Below are 20803 nucleotides of genomic sequence, written 5' to 3'. Positions count from 1 at the left end.
CACATCCATGAGTCAGCCATGTCATAGAACTGGGGACTCTTTGTGGTTTGGCATCAGTTCGGAACATCTAATCATCAGATTTCTAGCCAAACAACACATTATTGAAATATTCTTGGCCTTGACTATCAGTACTGATTTAGGGGGTTGAGGTCAGATTGTTGAGGTAGAAAAATTTAAAGACAAACCACGAAACCCCTTTCCTCCAAGCTCCGGGTCCAGCTCAGACTCTCTCCTTTGTGAAGCCCTCCCCGCCTGCTCCTGCACACATTACTCTCTCCCTGCCCTGGCCATACAGCAGCCTAACCCATCATTTTAGGCAGTTTTTTAAGAGTTTCGTGGTCTTTTATCTTATCTTCTAAACAGGAGTCTTAGCTATCTGAGGAGGAACAAGGGAGAGAGTCGGGCCCAGAGAGAGAGAGAGGGCAGCATAACTGGAGAGGCTTACCAGGTGGAACCCAGAGGCCCTGGCAGGGTAAGGAAGGGCCTGTGGTCAAGGTTGTACACCTGCTTCACGTCAGAACTGGGTCTGGAACCCAGTGTCCCTTTTCTCCACTCTCCCACCCCACCTCAGCATACAACATTTTAATAAAATGGGTATAAACCTACTACACATTTTAGTTATACAAGTTATATGGTAGAGTTTCTCTGGTATAAAGTATACACACAGCACCTAGAAACAGCTCAGTAACATGAATATAACCTACCTAAAACTAGTATGTTAGCTATGAGAAATGTAACACATATATAATAATTATTTGTCTTCTAGAGGATTTTGAAGGCCCACAGATACCTTCAAAGTCATCTGATTTCATTAAAATGAGTCTCTTTTCTGGGACTTCCCTGGTGGCACAGTGGTTAAGACTCCATGCTCCCAATGCAGGGGGCCTGGGTTCAATCCCTGGTCAGGGAACTAGATCTCACACACGTGCTGCAGTTAAGAGTTCGCATGCCACAACTAAGGACCCCGCCTGCCGCAACTAAGACCCAGTGCAACCAAATAATAAATAAATAAATACATACGTACATACATTAAAAAAAAAAAAAAAAAAGAACCTCTTTTTCTTATCCAGAAATTTCCAGAAAAAGGCAGGGCAATAATTTCTCCTCCTCCATGAATTCCTTGAGTACCTTCCCCTTAACTGGATGGGTCATCCCTTCCTTTGAACCCTGTAACTCATTACATAGGAATTTCTTAGGAAAAAAAGTGCTCAGGACAGAAAACATCTTCTAAAAATTGAGGTTAATTGGAATCTACATGAAGCAGTGATATTCGCAACCAAAAATGAGAAGGAAAGTGCAGCTATTATATTGGAACATATTAGGTTAACAGTTGGCTTCTCAAAACAGAGGGTGCTGACCTACAAAAAAAAAAAGTAGGGTTTTTTTTTTTTTTTTTCTTTACTCCTCCCCACTCCTCAAGGACAATGCAGGTTTTGGAGAAATATTGGTTCAATCCACAAAATGTAGTACTAGAAAACTATATTTTCCGTCAACTTTGCTTATAAGATGCTGGGAGAGAAGAAACTGATGTGAGACAACCAGAGAAGAGCAGAAGAAAGGCATGATCAGTCAAAGGCAAAGCCACAGTCAAGGCCCTATAACAGCAGCTCGACTGCTACAAGTCCAAGGAGCCTTTAAAGTATACCCAGAGGAAGTGGTTGTTCCCTAGCCATTTCAGCCACATTCAGATACAGAGAAAGCAATTCAGATACAGATTCACTAGAATCAGAAACACATAGATGTAGCACCTATTAGTTTGTGTGTCTTATCGGTAACCCAGCACGCTAAAGAGCTAAGTGCAGCCAGTTCCTTTTGTGGGTGGAAAGAAAAATCTGTGTGTCTCTGTGATCCCTTTTCCTAACAACCATTTAAAGCAGCGCTATACCCATGGTTTTCTTGCAAAGCGTAGAACTATACATGCAAATCATCCAAACACTGTCTGTGCCAGGCACTGCAGGTAGCAGATACCCAGCAACACAGATATGGTTTCTGTGTTCCAGGAGTTTACCCTCTATTTGGGGGACGGTAATTCACACATGCAAGATAATCAACAATGTAAAGTAGCCCGTAAGAAATGGTCAATGAGTATACCAGGCAGTGGTCTCCGTGGTGTTCAGACAATGGATTCTACGAACTGAGATGGAGACAGGTAGTGCTTAAAGTGAGCAAGGAAGAATGAATAAAAATTTGGCAAGCAGAGGAGGTCACGGGGGTGGGCTCCTTATGGATAGCTGGGGTTGATTCGACTATCACCTCCTTATGGATAGCTGGGGTTGATTCGACTATCACCTCCTTATGGATAGCTGGGGTTGATTCGACTATCACCTCCTTATGGATAGCTGGGGTTGATTCGACTATCACCTCCTTATGGATAGCTGGGGTTGATTCGACTATCACCTCCTTATGGATAGCTGGGGTTGATTCGACTATCCTGTCTGGCTGGACAGAGTGAGCCCTTCCTCCCTGCCTGTTCCATGTCCATCTCTCCTGGAGCCCTCTGCTTAATCAGAAAGAGTGGATGTGGAGAAGGAGACAGTAAAAGATACAGAGGAGGGACGGTATTAGATGTGACTGGGTGTGGGTTTTCTAGGGAGTAGGGAGATTGATTTAGAGAGCTAGGTTGGGGTCCCAGGAGTCTAGATTTTACATGATATATAAGGAGGGGTTATGGAAGGTTTCTGAGCTGCAGAATACTATCAAGAGCCAGGCATTATGTTGCCGCTTTATCTCATCTAATCCCCTCAACAGTCTACAAGAGGGAAATCATCTTCCCCATCTTACACCTCAGGAGACCAAAGCTCAGAGAGGTTAGGTGAACGCCTGAGGTTTGCTAGCAGAGGGTGCAGCTAGCCTCCCACCCCAGGACTCACTGCAAACCTGGGCTCCTGGCAATGCTGAATTTTACCGGAGCCTCATGCCCCGGGAAAACAGTAATGGTTCGGGAATCTCTGCTTCCGTGTTCCGGGAAATGGTTGACTGCAAAGAAACACCCTGCCCCATGTGACTTAGATTCACAGATGTCTCTCTTGTTTACCTAAGACAAGGCTAGGCACTGACCCTCCAGATTCCCATTTGTTGCCTCATAATGATTAGCTGAACAGCTTGACCCCACTGGTCAATGGGAGCGAAATGCTGGTACAGCACGGTGACTATTGTTAACAACACTGTATTGTACACTTGAAAGTTGCTAAGAGAATAGATCTCAAGTGTTCTCACCACACACACAAAGAATTAACTCTGTGAGGTTATGGATATATTAATCAGCTTGATTGTGGTAATCATTTCACGGTGTGTATCAAGCATCCCATTGTACACCTGAAATATATACAATTTTTATTTGTCAATCATACCTCAATAAAGCTGGGGGGAAAAATGTTTGTTAACCAAACTTTGGTTAGGTTTCCCTCCTTCCCAGCCCCATGAACTCCTCACTATAAAAGGAAAACCCTTTTGGCTAAGCCTTGAGGCCCTGCAGATCACACAGAGGTTCTCCCTAATGCAAGTCCCCTTGTCCCTACTGCAAAGTCTTTTCCCCTTTACAATCAGATTTGTTTTTTATTTGACACTCCTAACTATTGTGCCACGTTGCCTATTTTGCATTGACACAGGCAAGAGGTGTTTCAGAAGGTTACACTGGCATACGTGGGAAGGAGGGTTTGGCTAAGGTTGTTGTAAGGATTAAATGAAGATTCAGCAGAGCGCTTATCGCAGGCCATGCTCAAAATACTCAATAAATGGTGACTGCGATCTTGACTATTACCATCTTCAGGTTGGGGATGAGAGGGTTCCAGGACTTAGTCTGAAGAAAAAAAGGAATCATGTCGCTTCCATGAGTCTGCTCAAATACAGACAACCCAACAAATGTCAAACAATGAAAGAGGGGGAAAAAATAAAGTCTTTAGTCATGATTCTCTCTTTCAGCCCTACATAAAATTCAGTTTAGGTTGAAACAACAAGGAATTAGTATAAAATCGGAAATAAACAAAATGTTGAACAGGACAAGAATGACTTAGTTAATTACGATAATTCACAGGCTGGAGTAGAAAGCAATTAGAATTATAAAAACTACATAGACCTAAGGAACATGTTCATAACGTATGTTAAATGGTAAAAGCAGACAATGTAAAATATGCCTAAGTGTGGACAAGACTAGCAGATAAAATGCAAACATGAAACCAGGGGGGTGATATATAGATAATTTTACAATTTCAATCTTTTAGTTACCCTCAAAATCACTAAGCCTCCACACTAAATGTCTAATAGCATTTATCTCTATGGAACAGGATTATGAAGGGTCTTGCATTCTCTCTGTGATGTTTCTCTGCATTGTTTGGATTTTTTTTTACAACAGAAGTAAAGTAATTTTGTAAGCAGAAAAAATAACTGTTCCCTTATCATTTTTTTTAAAGTGAAAATCTAAGAAAGAAACTCAGATTCTACAAAATGTATTAACAGACCCCAAGGGAAGGCAGAAGGAGGAGATACAGAGAACCAGCTTCATCTAGCTTTTCCTCTGTCCTTGCAAAACAGAGGTAAGGCTGATGCGTCCTCAGCTGTGGTCAGTTCTCCCTCACAAGCGCCAAGGGCCTCCATCCGCCACACTGGGCTGTACAGTATTTCTTTTCCTATTATTGTCAGGACGGTTGATGTAACACTGTGTTCCTCGCCAGCTTTTCTTGACAAGCGCCACAGTGTGTGAAGAACTTCATAGTGAGAAAGGACTTGCTGCAGCAACATGGATGGACCTAGAGATTGAGATTATTACACTAAGCGAAGTAAGTCCGAGAAAGATAAATATTATATGATTTCACTTATATGTGGAATCTAAAAAGTAGTACAAATGAACTTATTTACAAAACAGAAACAGACTCACAGACATAGAAACAAATGTATGGTTACCAAAGGGGAAGGTGGAGTGGGAAGGGATAAATTGGAAGTATGGGATTAGTAGATGCACACTACTATATATAAAATAGATAAACAACAAGGATTTACTGTACGGCACAGGGAACTATAGTCAATATTTTGTAATAAACTATAATGGAAAAGAACTGAAAAAAAGAATATAGATACATATATGTGTGTGTATATATGTATATTACTGAATCACTCTGCTGTACACCTGAATCTAACACAATATTGTAAATCAACTATACTTCAATAAAAAAAAAAAGGATTTGCAACCTCGTTTTTTATTAAAGAAAATCATCTCAGAATTATGAACCCCAAAAGAGCCAGTCAGTGTGAGTGAACAGACGGTTAACTGCCTAAGTTTATCTTGCCTGGTTTGTATCCAGCTTAGCCAAAAAAGTCCAAAGACAAGGGGAAGAGTTCCCAGAAAGAAGGAAGGCAAAATCTTTCCCAGAAGGGAGGGTAAGACTAGCTGTTCTCACGACAGTCTGATGTGAACTTGTTCCTCCAAGTTTCAAGTGGATGACGAAGTTCCAGGAAGGAAATAAACATTTGGTAGACTGGAGTCCCTCGCTAAACAAAGCAAATGAAAACCTACTAACAGGAACAATCCCTGACAGCTTGCCAGAGCCACAGTGACAGCAGGTGCTGTGACAACCCAGGATTCTCCTCCACCCCCATCACCGGCCTCTCCCTGGTCACTCTTAGCTGAGTCAACACTCAAACAAGTCTCAGACCACCTTTGATTCCATTCAAATCTTGCTCTCAAGAGTGTTGGTTTTTCCTGTACCTTTAACATGTCTCTTTTCTTCCCCAGCTAAATGGCTGTCACGGAACCCACTGTAAATCCCAGAGTGGATGGTGTGGGGTGGTGTGTGTGTGTGTGTGTGTGTGTGTGTACACACTAAGTACAGAAGGGGAATGAGAGAACAGAGGGGAGTTTATAAATACAGCTGCCAACATTTCTAAAACAGTCGCTTCTTTATTTTTATCTCCTACCCTGACATTCAGCTCAGAGAAGGACAATTATCATTGCTAAAATGCTACTTACTGAAAGTCCCCAGGAATCAGGTGCTGTGCTAGGGCTTTATGGAAAGGATCTCTAAGCCTTACGCTGGCCCTGCAAGGTAAGAATTCCCATTTTGCAGGTAAGGAAATGGTGGCACCGGCTTTCCCAAACTCGCAGAGCCAGTAAGTCAAGTGAAATCCCACCAAGTCTAGGTCTGTGGGTTTGCAAAGCCCATGCTTGGCTACTCTAGCAGCTGCCCCACCATCGCACCCTCAGGGTAGAGCTGCCAGATTTAGTGAATAAAAACAAAGGATGCCCAAGGATGTCCCAAATATCGCATAGGCCATGTCAAAAATGCTTTAATTCTTAGGACGCAATGCTGAAGGATTCAGGGGCAAAGTGCTGTAATATCTGCAACTTGCATTCAAATAATTCAAGAAAAAGTGTACGAGAGAGAGATGACGTCTATATAGGAAGATGCTAACAACTTATAAATTGAAATGAATCAAAATATTGCATAGACATACTCACTAAAATATTATTTGTAGTTTATCTGAAATTCAAGTTTAACTAGACATCCTGTATTTTATCTGGCAACCTACCCCAGAAAGACCGTGAAACTGTAGAGAAATCATCACTTGGGCTCCGAGACCTTCCTGGGCCACTAGACAACCCTGTAACCAGCAGAGTTTTCCACTTATGCTAAATTAACAATCAGCGTAAGGTCCCAAATCAGTTTTACAATGTGACTTTGTATACTGCAGAACATGATGAATTGTTCCAGGCATAATATGGTGGCACTACCATCAAGAGAGGTATTGGAAAGATGATCAAGTTACGTGGTCAATCTGTAATGTCAACAGCCAAGTTAATCATTTGGACTGAAAAACGTACCTTTCAGTTAATTAGCCAATATGTATATAATGAGAGCTTTCTCTATGCCCAACAAGCATAGGCCCTGTTTCAAGAAGACATTTAGCTAAGGACACAAAATTGACCTGCGTGTAACAGTGCAAGGCCCAAAGAGGGGCTTATGCCTGAAATTATTTGGATCATTTCAATTGTATGGATCCATCCTAAAAGCCCCATCTGCATACCTCACAGGCTGCTCAACATCAACGTGACCAGAAAAGGGACTCATGATCTTCTCCCCTAATCAATCACTCAGTCCTATTGAGTTTACCTCCTCCCCTTCTCCACTTCTATTCCTGTGCCTATTTCATCACCGGCGTGGACTGAGGCAATACTGTTCAGTATTAGCTAGTCTCCTAATAGGTAATTAGGTAACAGGTAGTCTCCTAACTGGTCTCCTTCTCTCCAGCCTTGGCCCTTTCAAAGCTATTATCCACATCAGCTTCCAGAGAGTTCTATCAAAAGCGCCTATCAGGACAGACACTCTCCCTACTGCTCACAGGATAAAGTCTGAGGTTCTTGACCTGACGCAGCCCGTCACCTGCCATCCGCTGTCATCCCCTGACAGGTCCTTTAGAGACCAGCAACACTCAACTGCCCACCTTCCCCCAGGTATGGGCTGGATTAGCTGCTTCTGCTGAGAGCTGACATGAGTTGGTACAGCCACAAGATACAACACATCCAAGCCAGCCTGACAGAGATCTTTCGGGAAGGCAGCACAAGGATGGCTGCTGAACCGGCTGTCCTGGTATAAGCCACGTCCAGATGATAAAAATAAGCACTCAGGGAATTGCATTGGGCTTGGTGGGAGTAAGTAATACTTTAAAGGAAACTTCCAGGCTTCAAGAGCACTGCTGGTTGTTCTTTTAGTTCAATAAAGTGTTACTTAATAATTAAACACAAACTCAGCATCCATGTTGCCGTCTACACCATCTGAATTCACCCAGAGATGATGCAGACCAACTTTGAGAACCTGATCTAATAGCATGTGGATGATTCTCATTGGATTCCAGATTAATAAAACTCACCATATAGCAAAACACCAGTTGGTTTGCATTATTTTAAAAATTTCTCCCTGAAATTAAGCAAACCCAATGCAGACTCTTATAGTAATATAAGTAATTTGCACTATTTACCTTTTTAAATTCTCTGTTGAGGTAAAAGAAATACACTGCCATTAACATTTTACCCTTATTGGGCTTCCCTGGTGGCGCAGTGGTTAAGAATCCGCCTGCCAATGCAGGGGACACGGGTTCGAGCCCTGGTCTGGGAAGATCCCACATGCCGCGGAGCGGCTAGGCCCGTGAGCCACAATTACTGAGCCTGCGTGTCTGGAGCCTGTGCTCCGCAACAGGAGAGGCCGCGATAGTGAGAGGCCCGCGCACCGCGATGAAGAGTGGCCCCCGCTTGCCGCAACTAGAGAAAGCCCTCGCACAGAAACGAAGACCCAACACAGCCATAAATAAAAACAAATAAATAAATAAATAATTTAAAAAAAATATATATATATATAACATTTTACCCTTATTCTCTGACCTTATTTTAACTCAAGAACAAATGCCTTGGCTTTTTTTTTTTTTTTTATGTCACTGTTGTTGAACTCATTTTGCTTTAATTGCAACTCCAACAATTTCGGCTAATGAGATCTGACAGTTGAGGTTCAAATGTTAGTTTATGTGTAAGCTGCTACTCTGTCTATAAAATGACATACAAGGGGGGCTTCCCTGGTGGCGCAGTGGTTAAGAATCTGCCTGCCAATGCAGGAGACATGGGTTCAAGCCCTGGTCCGGGAAGATCCCACATGCCGCGGAGCTACTAAGCCTGTGCGCCACAACTACTGAGCCTGCGCTCTAGAGCCCGCGAGCCACAACTACTGAGTCCATGAGCCACAATTACTGAAGCCCATGTGCCTACAGCCCATGCTCCACAACAACAGAAGCCACCACAATGAAGAGTAGCCCCCGCTCGCCACAACTAGAGAAAGGCCGCGCGCAGCAACGAAGACCTAATGCAGCCAAAAATAAACAAATAAATAATTTATAAAAAAAAAAAAACTTGACCTTTAAAAAAAAATTACATACAAGACAAGAAGGTGGAACAGTTATCCTGAAAAAGCTCCTGCTACAAAATACACACTAGAGTACTTTTTAAACGCTTCCAGGTAATTACAAATGTGAAACCAAGGTTGAGAACTGCCAGCCTAAAGAAAAAGCAGCCACCAGACAGAAACTTAATCAAAAGGACCAGGTGAAAATTGGGGAAATATATGTGGATTCCAGCCAGCAGGGGGTTGGGGGGAAGAGGCTGAAGGAGTGGATGAGAGAAAGTATTTTAAGATGTGAATAAATAGGAAGTGTGGCCGTGACAATAATGCTGGGTTCTGTGTATAACTTGTGGAGCCAGTCATTCCTTTACAACCTGTTTGGTTGCGATTATATCTCCCAAAGATGAAATAAGTGATGTTCTACGTCTCCTCTTCCCTCCATTACTGTGGACTATCAGAAATATAGTATTAAAAGTAATATCCTTAAAATGGGACTTGCAAGAGTAATGATTACATTCCCATAACAATGGCATTCTGCCTTGCTTTCTCTAGAAAGAGTAGAAAACTCAGATGCCAAAGGAGCCACGTGGGAAAGGTCAATGAGTGAAGCAGGTACAGGTCTGTACATATTTGCAAGCCAAATCCTAGCAATAATATTCACTTCTACACAGAAATATGCCCTCTCCCATTTTTGTTAAACACATTTTGTTAAACACAGGCTATCTTTCATTTTCCTTCTTTTGGTAAAGAGCGTCAGACACAAACAGATATTTCTCTACTCTATGAAAGACAGCAGAGCAAGCACCATGACAAAGGGCACCTTCACTGAGCCTTGCGGTCAGGGGACAACAGGGGTGTGACCGTGGTGGGAACAGGGAGGGAGGTTAGCAGCCTCTATTCTGCCCAGGCTGCTGCCACACAGGACTGTGATGGGGTCAGCACGGCAAAACAGCCACATGTTTCCGGAGAAGCTGAAAAGCTGGATTATTTGGTGAATTTTCCAGATTTTAAAGGCATAAACTATTAGTGAGGCAAACGTGACCACTGGCCTACAGAGCGGAACAAAAATGTGAAGCTAAATAACAATATACAAACAAAATCATCCTGAAGATGTTAAGTTTTCGTTCTTCCATTCATCCACGCAATGTTTAATGACCATCTATTTTGTATGACATTCATTCAGCAGGTTGGGAAGAGGATACAAAGCTACATAAGGCAGGACCCCTACCTTCAAAGAGAGCTTTCAGGCTAGCTTTAAATACTAAATTGTGTCATATGAATAGAAAATCCCTGGCAGGGCTGAGGCTAGAGGGGAGTTATCAAGGAATTCAATTATGGAGCTGCTTACGTTCTAGTCTAGCTTGTTTCACATGCAGGAAAAGACAGGAGATTTGCTGAACCTGCATCACCGATGGCCCAAACTACTACCCTTCACACTGGACTAATGAAACTAAAAGGACATATGAATATATATTGAGTTGGCCAAAAAGTTCGTTCGGTTTTAAGTAAACATAAAAGACACATTTTTCATTTTCACCAAGAGTTTTATTGAACATTCACTAACCAAATGAACATTTTGGCCAACCCAATAACAAACTAAACAAAATCCTGGTGGTTTGAAAACATTAGTAATATAGCTTCCAAACTGGCCTTACAGAAATAAAGCAGAGACATTATGTTATTTTTTAAATTATTCTAAAAATCAACAAAATTAATTAAATGAAAACCAGATCAGTAGTTCTCGAAGGGTGGTCTGAGGACCTCTGGGGGTCCCCAAGACCCTCTCAGGGGGTTCCCCAAGGTCAAATCTATTTCCATAATAATACTAAGACATAATCTGCCTTTTTCACTCTCATTCTTTCATGAGCATACAGAGGAGCTTTCTAGAGGTCACACAGCTTGTAATGATGTCATTGCTCTGACAGCTAACGGAATATGTGCTTGTGTATTCTTGTGTTTTAAAAATGTATCAGTTTTAATTTCTAATATTGTAAATATCAATAGATATAACCCACAGAAATATAGGTTCTTTGGGGTCTTCAATAATTGTTAAGAGAATAAAAGGGTCTGAGCCCCAAAAGTCTGAATTAGATCATGAATTCCATAAGGGTAAGGGCTGTGTCTCATTTACTATTGTATCCGTAGCTCTTAGCACACTGCCTCACAAATGGTTCACACTCAGTAAATATTGATATTTGCTAAATAAACAGATGACTGCCAAAGAATATACCTAAAAGTGCTTTTGGATATAGAGAGCAAACACTGAATGTAGCCTTTATTTTCCTCGGTTGCTTCTGACTAGTTACCAGCTTTGATAAAAAACAGTCACTTCATGTAATGTATCATGTATATAGAGTATATATCTTGATGATATAGGCCATTAATGCCCAGTCACTTGGCCAACATCCTGTGTTTTCATTAATGATCTTATAATCCCACCTGCCGATTCTTCCCTGGGAAACAAGCAAGTGTCTGGCAGAACAGATGGCCCCTTCACTGCGGCCTGACAATGAAATCTTGTACTTTATTCAACGAGAAAACAAAAACGATTCTCACAATCTAGAACCTTCCCCTCCCTCCCTAAAGATATCTCCTTTAATGTAAACCTGCAGAATAATAGTAATTACTAAGAGTAATAGCCCCAATTAGAATTATCAACTCTTTTATATGTTAGTCATACCAGTTGAAATTAAAAATAAATATAGAGGGCTTCCCTGGTGGCACAGTGGTTAAGAATCTGCCTGCCAATGCAGGGAACACAGGTTCGAGCCCTGGTCTGGGAAGATCCCACGTGCCGCGGAGCAACTAAGCCCGTGAGCCACAAGTACTGAGCCTGCGCATCTGGAGCCTGTGCTCCGCAACAAGAGAGGCCACGACAGTGAGAGACCCGCGCATGGCGATGAAGAGTGGCCCCCGCTCGCCACAACTGGAGAAAGCCCTCGCACAGAAACGAAGACCCAAAACAGCCAAAAATAAATAAATAAATTAATTAATTAAAAAAATAAATAAATAAATAAATAAATATAGCAAATTAAAAATAAATTAAAAATAAATAGAAGCACCCCATTTCTCTAAAGTATATGTATTACTATATATGCACAATGAAAAAATGTAGATTAATCAACAATATATTTAACAGTGGTTATCTTTCTTTTATTAATTTTTGTTGTCTGACTTTTTACAATGGCATGTATTTTTTTTACCAGAAAAATAAACAAAAATAAAGAATAAAATACAAAGTTAAAAAAAAAAAAAAGAATCGCCATCTCAAGGAGTGAAGACGTGGGTTAACGTAATCACCATCCAAACCAGTCACAGACTTCACGGTTAGCTCTTTGATCTGGGTGCTGTTTCTAAGCACTCTGATTCAGCAGGGCTGGTGGGGTCTCTATTTTTTAAATTTCTATAGGTGATTCTGACGTGGTTCCCTAGAGTCTAGAGACAACACTGAGAACGACTGGTTCACTCCATTGTCTTAACCATTAGTAATGAATGCACGCACGGTCACCATGAATTAGTAACAGCTGAAAGAAACATAATATGATTTTGATGCCACCAGGTCATGTTTCTAAAAGCCAGGGAGGAGTTAGATAATTTTGCTTAGGAGTTAAAGAATCTGGCAAGGATACGGCCTCTGTTTACAGATCTATGGTTTCTGCTTGTGCTGAGCCAATCACATGACTCTATCACGAATCTGGGAAGAAGGAACTGAGAGATGAAGCACGTTCCTGGGAGGCTCAGTAGCTGAAGAGTCATATAGGGTCAGGGCTGGGGAAGCTCCAGATGAGGAAACAGCCTGCGCCCAAGGAATCAGGGGAAGCTGGTTGGTGGGGAAAGCAGAGGAACGAGTGGGAGACACAGAGTGTGCCTGGTCCTGCTGACTTTCCAGTTTCTACTGGATTGGTAGGAGGCCTGACTGTGCTGTGGGTCTCACCCTTGGATTTCTATGAGCTTCCTCTTCGGGCTTTATAAAAAGCCGGCTAGCTCGTTCTTGAGCTCGCGTGAGGGTGCCTCGTTTCCTCAGAGAGCATTGCTCCTCTTTAATGCCAAGAAGTGGAGGACAATGTGATATGCGAGGGTAGAATTTACTGTCACCAGGAATCTTTTGAAAGGAAAGAAGGTGCTAGTAACTGCTCCGGGATAACAGGTGTAAATAGGCCAGAACTGTCACAGGCGACGGGATGTAGGGTCATCCTCAGGATGGGAAAAGCGAATTAGGAGACCCAGCTTGCCCCCCAAGCCTCTCCATTTGGACTTTGGTAAGTCACTTATCTACGTATCCAGTGCCATATAGGTGTAAAGGTAATTCGATACCCACCACCATCCATTTCAAAATTGACACAGTCTCAGTTTCCTTGACTAGAAAATAACAGATTAAGTGATGCCTAAGGTTTTTTTCTTAATCTAAGATTCTATGTCTTCTTAACTCTGAAAAGAGACAACTAAGGAGATGAGGTAGCCGGGCAAGAAGGAGCCCTTTAAGATTACATATACTTGATTGTCTTTACATAAACAACAATGAAGATGTTTTACTCATTTGACTTTAAAAAAGACCCCACATATTCACCAATCAATGTTATTTGGTTAAATTATCAGTGATTATATTTTATTTCTTGAGGCACTAGAACAGCTCCAAAGTTGCTTTGGCTCCCGATGGAGGCCAGCTGGTACCTGCCCAGAGCCTCAGGTTCTGGCAAAGGGTAAGGGAATCTGTCCTGTTTGTCTCATGGTGGAGACCTAAGGCTATGGTTCTTCCTTGGTCTGTGAATAGGAAGCAAAGTGTCAACAGTCTCTTGTCCTCTCACTGCTTCCCTTGCCAGCCCATCTCTTATTAGTCAGCCCTGACTTTGGCCAGCTCTGTGTCCTCATTTCTGGGAGATGTTTAAACCGTCAACAAGCCTAAAGGCAAATTTAATATCCTGAGCTGCAGAGTTGTTCTCAAGCACAGGTCGTATGCTTGTGTCATAGAATCTCAGAAATTTGGAGCTAGAAGGGACTTTATCTACTATATAAGCTTCAGTTCCTAGATGAGAAATGAATAGCTGGAAACAATAACAAATGTTTACTGTTGTCTGTACAAATATGTTGCCTATACAAATAACAATAACAAAGTCAGGTGCTTGGGAGGGACTGTGCTATATGCTTTCCATCAATCCTTTTATTTCATTCTTGCACCAACCCAAAGGTAGGTATTCTTTTTTTTTTTTTTTTTTTTTTTTTTAATAATGAGAAATGTTGAGAGCCATTTAATTTGTTACGTGTTGAGGTTGTTCTTTTTTTTTTTTTTTTTTAAATAGCTACTTTATTTATTTATTTATTTTTGGCTGTGTTGGGTCTTCGTTTCGTGCGAGGGCTTTCTCTAGTTGCGGCAAGCGGGGGCCACTCTTCATCGCGGTGCGGGGGCCGCTCTTCATCGCAGTGCGCGGGCCTTTCACTATCGCGGCCCCTCCCGTTGCGGGGCACAGGCTCCAGACGCGCAGGCTCAGTAGTTGTGGCTCACGGGCCCAGTTGCTCCGCGGCATGTGGGATCTTCCCAGACCAGGGCTCGAACCCGTGTCCCCTGCATTAGCAGGCAGATTCTCAACCACTGCGCCACCAGGGAAGCCCGGTAGGTATTCTTATTACCCCCATTTTCAAGATGAGGAACCTAAGGGTGTGAGAGGTTCAATACTTTGCTACTTGGCTTGTCCAATTTAATCCAAGTATTTGTTAGTGACAGAAAAAGGAGTTTTAACCAAGTTCTGCTGATTCTTAGGACACTCTTCTTTCAAGTAAAACGATCAAAAGTGAGGCAGCAGGCTTTTTAGCTACCTACCATGTACCAGGCACTACACTAGGTGCCAGAACAATTAGCAGGGTTACCAAAAGAAATGTCACATAAAATCCTGCCCTTCCAGGTTCTAGGGAGGAAAAGAGATTGCTGGGTCTCTGCAAAGCTCTGTCTTCAGGGATGTTAAAATGCTCGACAGGGAAGGCCTATTTAATGCTCAGAGTATCCCCCAGGATGCGGGTGTGGGCCAAGGAGGGAAGCATTACTCTGCCTCTTCTGCAATTGAGAAAAGTAAAGAGAAACAATTACAGGGCTTGCCCAATGCAAGGCATAATATAACAAGCCAAGAATGGAACCAAACTGTCTTGGTTCCTTCCACTCTATTCGACGGCCAAAATTAAAATCTCCCTTCAATCATCCCTGGCTACTGTGGGGATCAAAGATAATTATCACATGAGACAAATTCTTCTAATAGGAATTATGTTACTAAGCTTCTCATAATTAACCCAACCTACTCATTTGATTGTCATTCTTTTTCTCTCTTCTCTTTTTGATGTAGACAAGACAGGACACAGTCTTCAAATGAAAAAAATTAAGAACTGGGAGTAACAGGGTGGATTATATTACAAGTATATTAAAGTCAAGTTATGAATGAATTTTTCCATAACAACATTAATGGAAAGAATGATGGCAGCCATAACTATCACCTATTCCATGCCTGATGCTGTGCTCAGATTACCTCACTCAGTCTCACAACAGCACACACAGAGGCAGATCCTGGGTTCGTGTGAAGCTTATACATGGTGTGGAGGCCCTCCCTAAGAAAAGAAGATTTTGGATACAGAATTAGGTAGAAGGCTTTGGAAGGGCCTGTGCAAGCGAGGGACCCAAAGCTTGAGCTTTGTGAGCTTCATGGTAAATGCACCGCTGTGCCCAAGATGGCTAACATCCTCACTTCAAGGAATGAAACTGAGGCTCAGAAAAGTAACTTGCCCAAAGTCAAAAGGCTTGAAAATGTCAGGGCTAGGATTTGAACACAGGGTGCCTGACCTCAAATCTCATGTATTTTTTCTTTGCTGACGTGCCTTCTAACGAAAATAAAACTGTTATCGTTTACAAATAACTATACATACTAACTATACCCCATGAAAAGTACACTCATTTTCTCTAATAATTCTTATAGTCCTTCTATTTACGTGAGTTGTTATTAACCCCATTTACAGATGGAAAAACCTAAAATCAAGAAAGGTTAAGCACCAGCCAAAGGTAACCTAGCTAGTACACAGTGGAGCCAGGATTCATGCCCACGAATTGACCTGCTGAGTCCTTACTCTTTCCCGCCATCTCATGCTAACATCCTACAGGTGATCCAGGAAAGCAGAATGGTAATGATGGTAATGCGTGACCTCTGGTTGCCTTACAATATTCCCACACCTGTCCACAGAAACTAGCCCTCTCATTTAGTTTCACATACCACATTGTGCAATATTCCTTAACAGAGTGAGGCAATTCTGAAAGTTCACTTCCTCTGTACTATAATTTATCAGTCAGATCTGAGTTCATTCCTCATGGAAAAAAACATCTTTAAAAGCCAATTACCAAATATCAACACCAACTCAAGTCCTGCCTTACAGCCCACCCCCCCCCAACCCCCGGCATCCTCCCTGCCAACCGCCCATGAATGTAGACCCACAGAACATCAGAAGGCTGATAATATCTGAGACACGGGGGGAGATCACTCAACCTACAGGGCTCTCCTGAAACAGCCTTTCAAAGCCACACAAGAAAATTCAATTGACTGCAATTGGATTGCTTAAGTCTAGTCACCCAAGCAAGAGGTTACATCCTTAAACAATCGTGCCGTGGATTTGCAGGTGGACAAGCGTGGAGAGATTCAATTTAGTTTTTTCTTTGAACATGGGTGCTCAGAGAAAACAATGGCCTTTGAGAAGCTCAGACAGTGGGCCTTGTCTCCCATTGGCAACGTGAACTTAAAAAAAATTAAACTATGCTTTGCCATGGCATTTTTTTTTAAGTTGCCTTTAACCGTCAGATTTCAAGTAATTGATGGCCTTTAGAAAAGCCTCTATTAAAGGAATATGTCTTTTGCCACCTGGAGCGAAACAATTTTGCTAACTGGGAGTGCAGTGATCAATCTTGGAGGAGGCCCGGGGCTTTTATTATCTGGCCAACTGCAAGCGTCAACCAGTGGAAGAAATTAGGCATGCAGTTATGGGTGCTAACAAGAAAGGTTGCTCCGATAATCTTTTTTTAAAGGAAAAAGCGATCCCATTAACTCTCTCTGGTTCCTCTTTCCACACAGATTGGTGGGTGTGGGTGAAAGGGCAGAAGAAATGACTACTGGTGAAATCATAGGATGGAAAAATCTGAAATGACCAGCTCTCCAGCGCACACATCTAAGGGGAAGAGACGGGCTCAGATTCTTTTAAGGATCTAAATGTATCTCTGCCTGAAGCTTATGGCTGTTTGAGAAGAGCAAGAATCCACGGTGAAACAAAGCAACACAGACTGCTGGTACAAGATACCAAACATCTAAGTCGGCCGGCAAACACAGACTCTGATGGACTGGAAAGTCACCCAGCCCAGAGGCCTGGCCTGGCTACCAAGGGCGGGATCAGCCCAGGAAGGCAAGGACACAATAGACCACACACCCGCTTCTCATCCCCACCCCACATCACTTCCAAGGCCACAGCAAGCAGCCTGTGGGGTCTTTCATTTAGTTTTGTTTCTTCATAAAGTGGGAGGGAAATGAGTTTGGGCCCAACAGAAATTGGGGCGTAGGGAGGGCTCGGGGTGGGCGGGGATGCAAACGACAGAAGAGAAGTGGAATCTTTCTTTAAAAGTCTAGATCCGTAGTCTTGTTTATTATTCTAAAAGGAACAGAAGCGTTCTCATTCCTCTCCTCCTTCTTTAACCCTTACCAACCCACCCCAAGAAGACAAGGAGGAAAGCAGGGCTCTAGTCTAGAGGGTTCGCCGGGGTGCAGATCCTCCCTGCACAAGGTTTAGCAGAGGGAGGGTGGGCTGGAAGTGTCCTCCCAACACACGCGCGCGCGCGCGCACACACACACACACACACACAGCCGGCCACGCCTCACCTTCTCGATCGTCTGGTCCACGGCCTTCTGGAAGACTCTGGCCACCAGCAGCGTGACGCTGGTCACCAGCAGAAGCAGGGACAGCGTCCCCACCACGTAGAAGCAGCACCTGCCCATTCCGCGTACCGCTCACGGGCCGGGCGGCCGGCGACTGGACGGGAAGGAGGGAGGGAGGGAGGCGCCGCCGCAGCCGCCACAGTAGCGGCCGGAAGGCCCGGGACCTTCGGGCGCCTGCGGCCCGGCCGATGCGCGCGGCCCCCGACTCCGCGGCCCCCCGCCGGCCGGTGGGGAGTGGAAGGCCCGCTTGGTTTCGCTTTCCCTGGCCGGGGCAGCCGCGACGCCCTTGTGGCGCAGCTCGAGAGGAAAAGGGAGCGCGCAGGGCGGGGACGCTCGCCGGCCGGGCTCTCCGCAGCCCCGGGAGGCGACAGCCGGCAGCTGCGCGGGGAAGCGGGCGGGGCGGAGGCTGAGCCCGCAGTCATGTGCCCCGCAGCGGCTGCCGCGATTCGGCCCGCGCGACTCGCGGCCAGTCCCGGCGGCCCCCCAGCGCCAGCGGCTCCCTGACGCCCGCCCGGCAGCGCCCCCCGCCCCCTCGTCGCAGGCCCCGCGCCCACCCCGGAAAATCGCCTGCCCTCCCCGGCTCTACCGCCTCCTCAGATACGAGCTGCGGGCCTACCGAGTGCCAAGCACGGGGGATTCAGGATGGATACGACACTGCGCCTGCTCTAGACGAGCTCACAAGTTAGCGGGGACACTGTGAACCGTAATTAAGGCGCAATGTAACAAGTGCTTTTACGGGGGGCGTGCTGAGATCTGTGCCTACCACACCTCTGCCCCGGCGACCTAGGACCTCACAGTTGAACTGGGTCTTGGGGGATGGGTAAGGGTTTGTCACGTGAGGGGTGTGTGCAAGGGAGGGAAGAAGCATTTGGAGGAGAAGAAAAAGCTGTGTTCAGACATCGCGGGTGAAAAAGCAAGATTGTAGGCGGAAAGAAGTTACTTTTGACTCTAGGCTCAGGTGTGCAGTGTGGGGTGAGAGGTGTGGAGGCCCCTTGGGGTCAGACTTTGAAGGGCTCTTGTGTCCCATAGGAGAGTTGGGACTTTATCCCTGCTCAGTGGGGTCAGCAAGAGGCTTCAAGCAGGTGGCCCTGATGTTCTCATCTGCTTTGCTCACCAATGTGTCCCAAGGCAGCCGGGCTAAAGTCCGCACTCAGCAGGGACTCAGTAAGTGTTAGTTGAATGAACATCAGCTATATGCCAGGCCTTGGCTAGGTGCTTACACACACCTATTTAATACCCACTGCAGCCTTGTGGCTGTTTGTCCCAGTTCCCCCGAAGCAGTGCCAGATGGGAGCACTGTGCCAGAGATGTATGAGGGCACTTGGACAGGAAGCTGGACCTGGGATGCAGGTGTGGCCTTTGTGAAGGAGAGAGGCGAGGAAGGAAGGCTGAATGGAAGGAAGCATCTTATGCTACAGTGAAGCTCTAAGAAAGTTCAGCAAGGCCTTGGGGGATCCTAAGCCAAGCTGCCCTGTCCCAGGAGTCCAGCATGTCCCAGGAATAGGCTTCTTGTCATTAGGCATGGGCTGGCAGCAGCCCTAGGAAACTGGCCTGTGCACCAAGCTGGGGATGAGAATCACAGGATAGATTTTAGGGCTCAGCAGCTGGGACAGGGCCATTGGTCAGCTATGCTCTGCACTGCAAGTTCTGAGAGTACATTTTCTTGGCCACTATGGTAGTATTATTCCCGTTTTACACACAAGGAAACCATGGCTCTGAGAGGTGAGTAACCTAACAAGCTCAACCAGTTGCTGAGTGGTGAATCTTGCCTCGACCGGAATGCAGGCCCGGTGACTTCCAAAGCCCTCACTTTTTCTACCCAGTGCATTGCTGCCTCCCAGCTGCCATCAGTGAGAATCTAGGAACAGGGGGTTCACCTGGGAGACTTTGCTGACGACTTGGTGAGATGCTGTGATGCATTAGAAATGGTGGCAAATTCTTTGACACTCCTTCTATTGAGAAGTGGGGTCTATACCGTTCCCCTTGAGTTTGGGCTGGATTTAGGGATGGAAAGCACTAAATCACTATATCCTGGAACTTCTTAAGATAGATCATAAACACCTTGCAGCTTCTCTCTGAGCCTCTGGAAATGGTAGCTCTTGGTGCCCTGAGCCACCACTAAGCTCAGCTACCCTGAGGCCTCCATGCTGGAGAGAACAGGGGAGAGACCACGGGGAGATGCCCTGCCAGCCCCCGTGCTGTCCCCAACCATTTGAGTCATGGGCCCCAGACACATGGAGCAGAGTGGTCTCTGCCTTGCCCTGCTTGAAATGCAAAATAAAGGACTGTTGTTGTTTTAAGCCACTATGTTTTGGCACGTTACCGGGTTTTAGATAACTGGAGCAGACTGTGAGGGCGGGCCTGAGCCCGTGACTCTGGCAATGACAGTGGCTGCCCACTCCCAGTTCTACCCATCTGTCGCTACCAAAGGCCTTCGCGCAGCAGTCCCAGAGAACCAGGCCTGGGTGGAGTCTGGAGTGACTCAGCTCCTCCAAACCTCACGGCCAGGATGCCTGCGTGGTCCCCAGTCCTCAGGCCACCATCAGCAGCCTTTCCCTGCCCCCAATTCTGCCGTGATAATGGCCTGTTCTGACCCTGTCTCTGCTTTAGATTCCACCTATCTACCTGAGCTCTGTCCTGTGCCCCAGTCTGCTTCAGGGGCTGTGCGAGCCCAGTAACCCTCACTCATCCCCTTCCTAGGCACTGGTCGGGGTCCTCTGCAGCCTGTGTGTGTCCTCTCCTGCATTAACTAGAAAAATGATTTGGTAACCTGCTTGCTTGAGTACTTGGCACCCAGCGGTTCACGCTCACATTGAACACCCCTCCCCCGTCTCCAGACTAAGACCAGCTTTTCTGTTTGCTGGCTGCATTCTGGAGGGCAAACTCCATGGCGACCCGCCCACTCCAGCCCTGGGCCACCGATCCCAGGGTGCTGTTCCTTCTCATTGTTCATTGAGGTCTCTTCTTGCCTCTTGTCTGGGC

The 20803-nt window shown here is 45.0% G+C and overlaps 1 protein-coding gene across 1 annotated transcript in view; it reads right to left on the bottom strand.

Annotated features, from left to right (window-relative positions):
- Window positions 1-18222, bottom strand: part of SCARB2 (scavenger receptor class B member 2) — a 76244-nt gene extending 58022 nt beyond the window's left edge. The window contains exon 1 of the mRNA XM_059922820.1: window positions 17765-18222. Coding sequence (XP_059778803.1) covers window positions 17765-17881 — 117 coding nt within the window. The 5' untranslated portion in view covers window positions 17882-18222. The remainder of the gene's footprint in view (window positions 1-17764) is intronic.
- Window positions 18223-20803: the final 2581 nt, after the last annotated feature.

This window comes from Balaenoptera ricei, chromosome 5 (genome assembly GCF_028023285.1).
Source record: "Balaenoptera ricei isolate mBalRic1 chromosome 5, mBalRic1.hap2, whole genome shotgun sequence".
Lineage (NCBI taxonomy): Eukaryota > Metazoa > Chordata > Mammalia > Artiodactyla > Balaenopteridae > Balaenoptera > Balaenoptera ricei.
The sequence above is the reverse complement of the archived record's forward strand: the minus strand, read 5'-3'. Positions and strand labels throughout refer to the sequence as shown.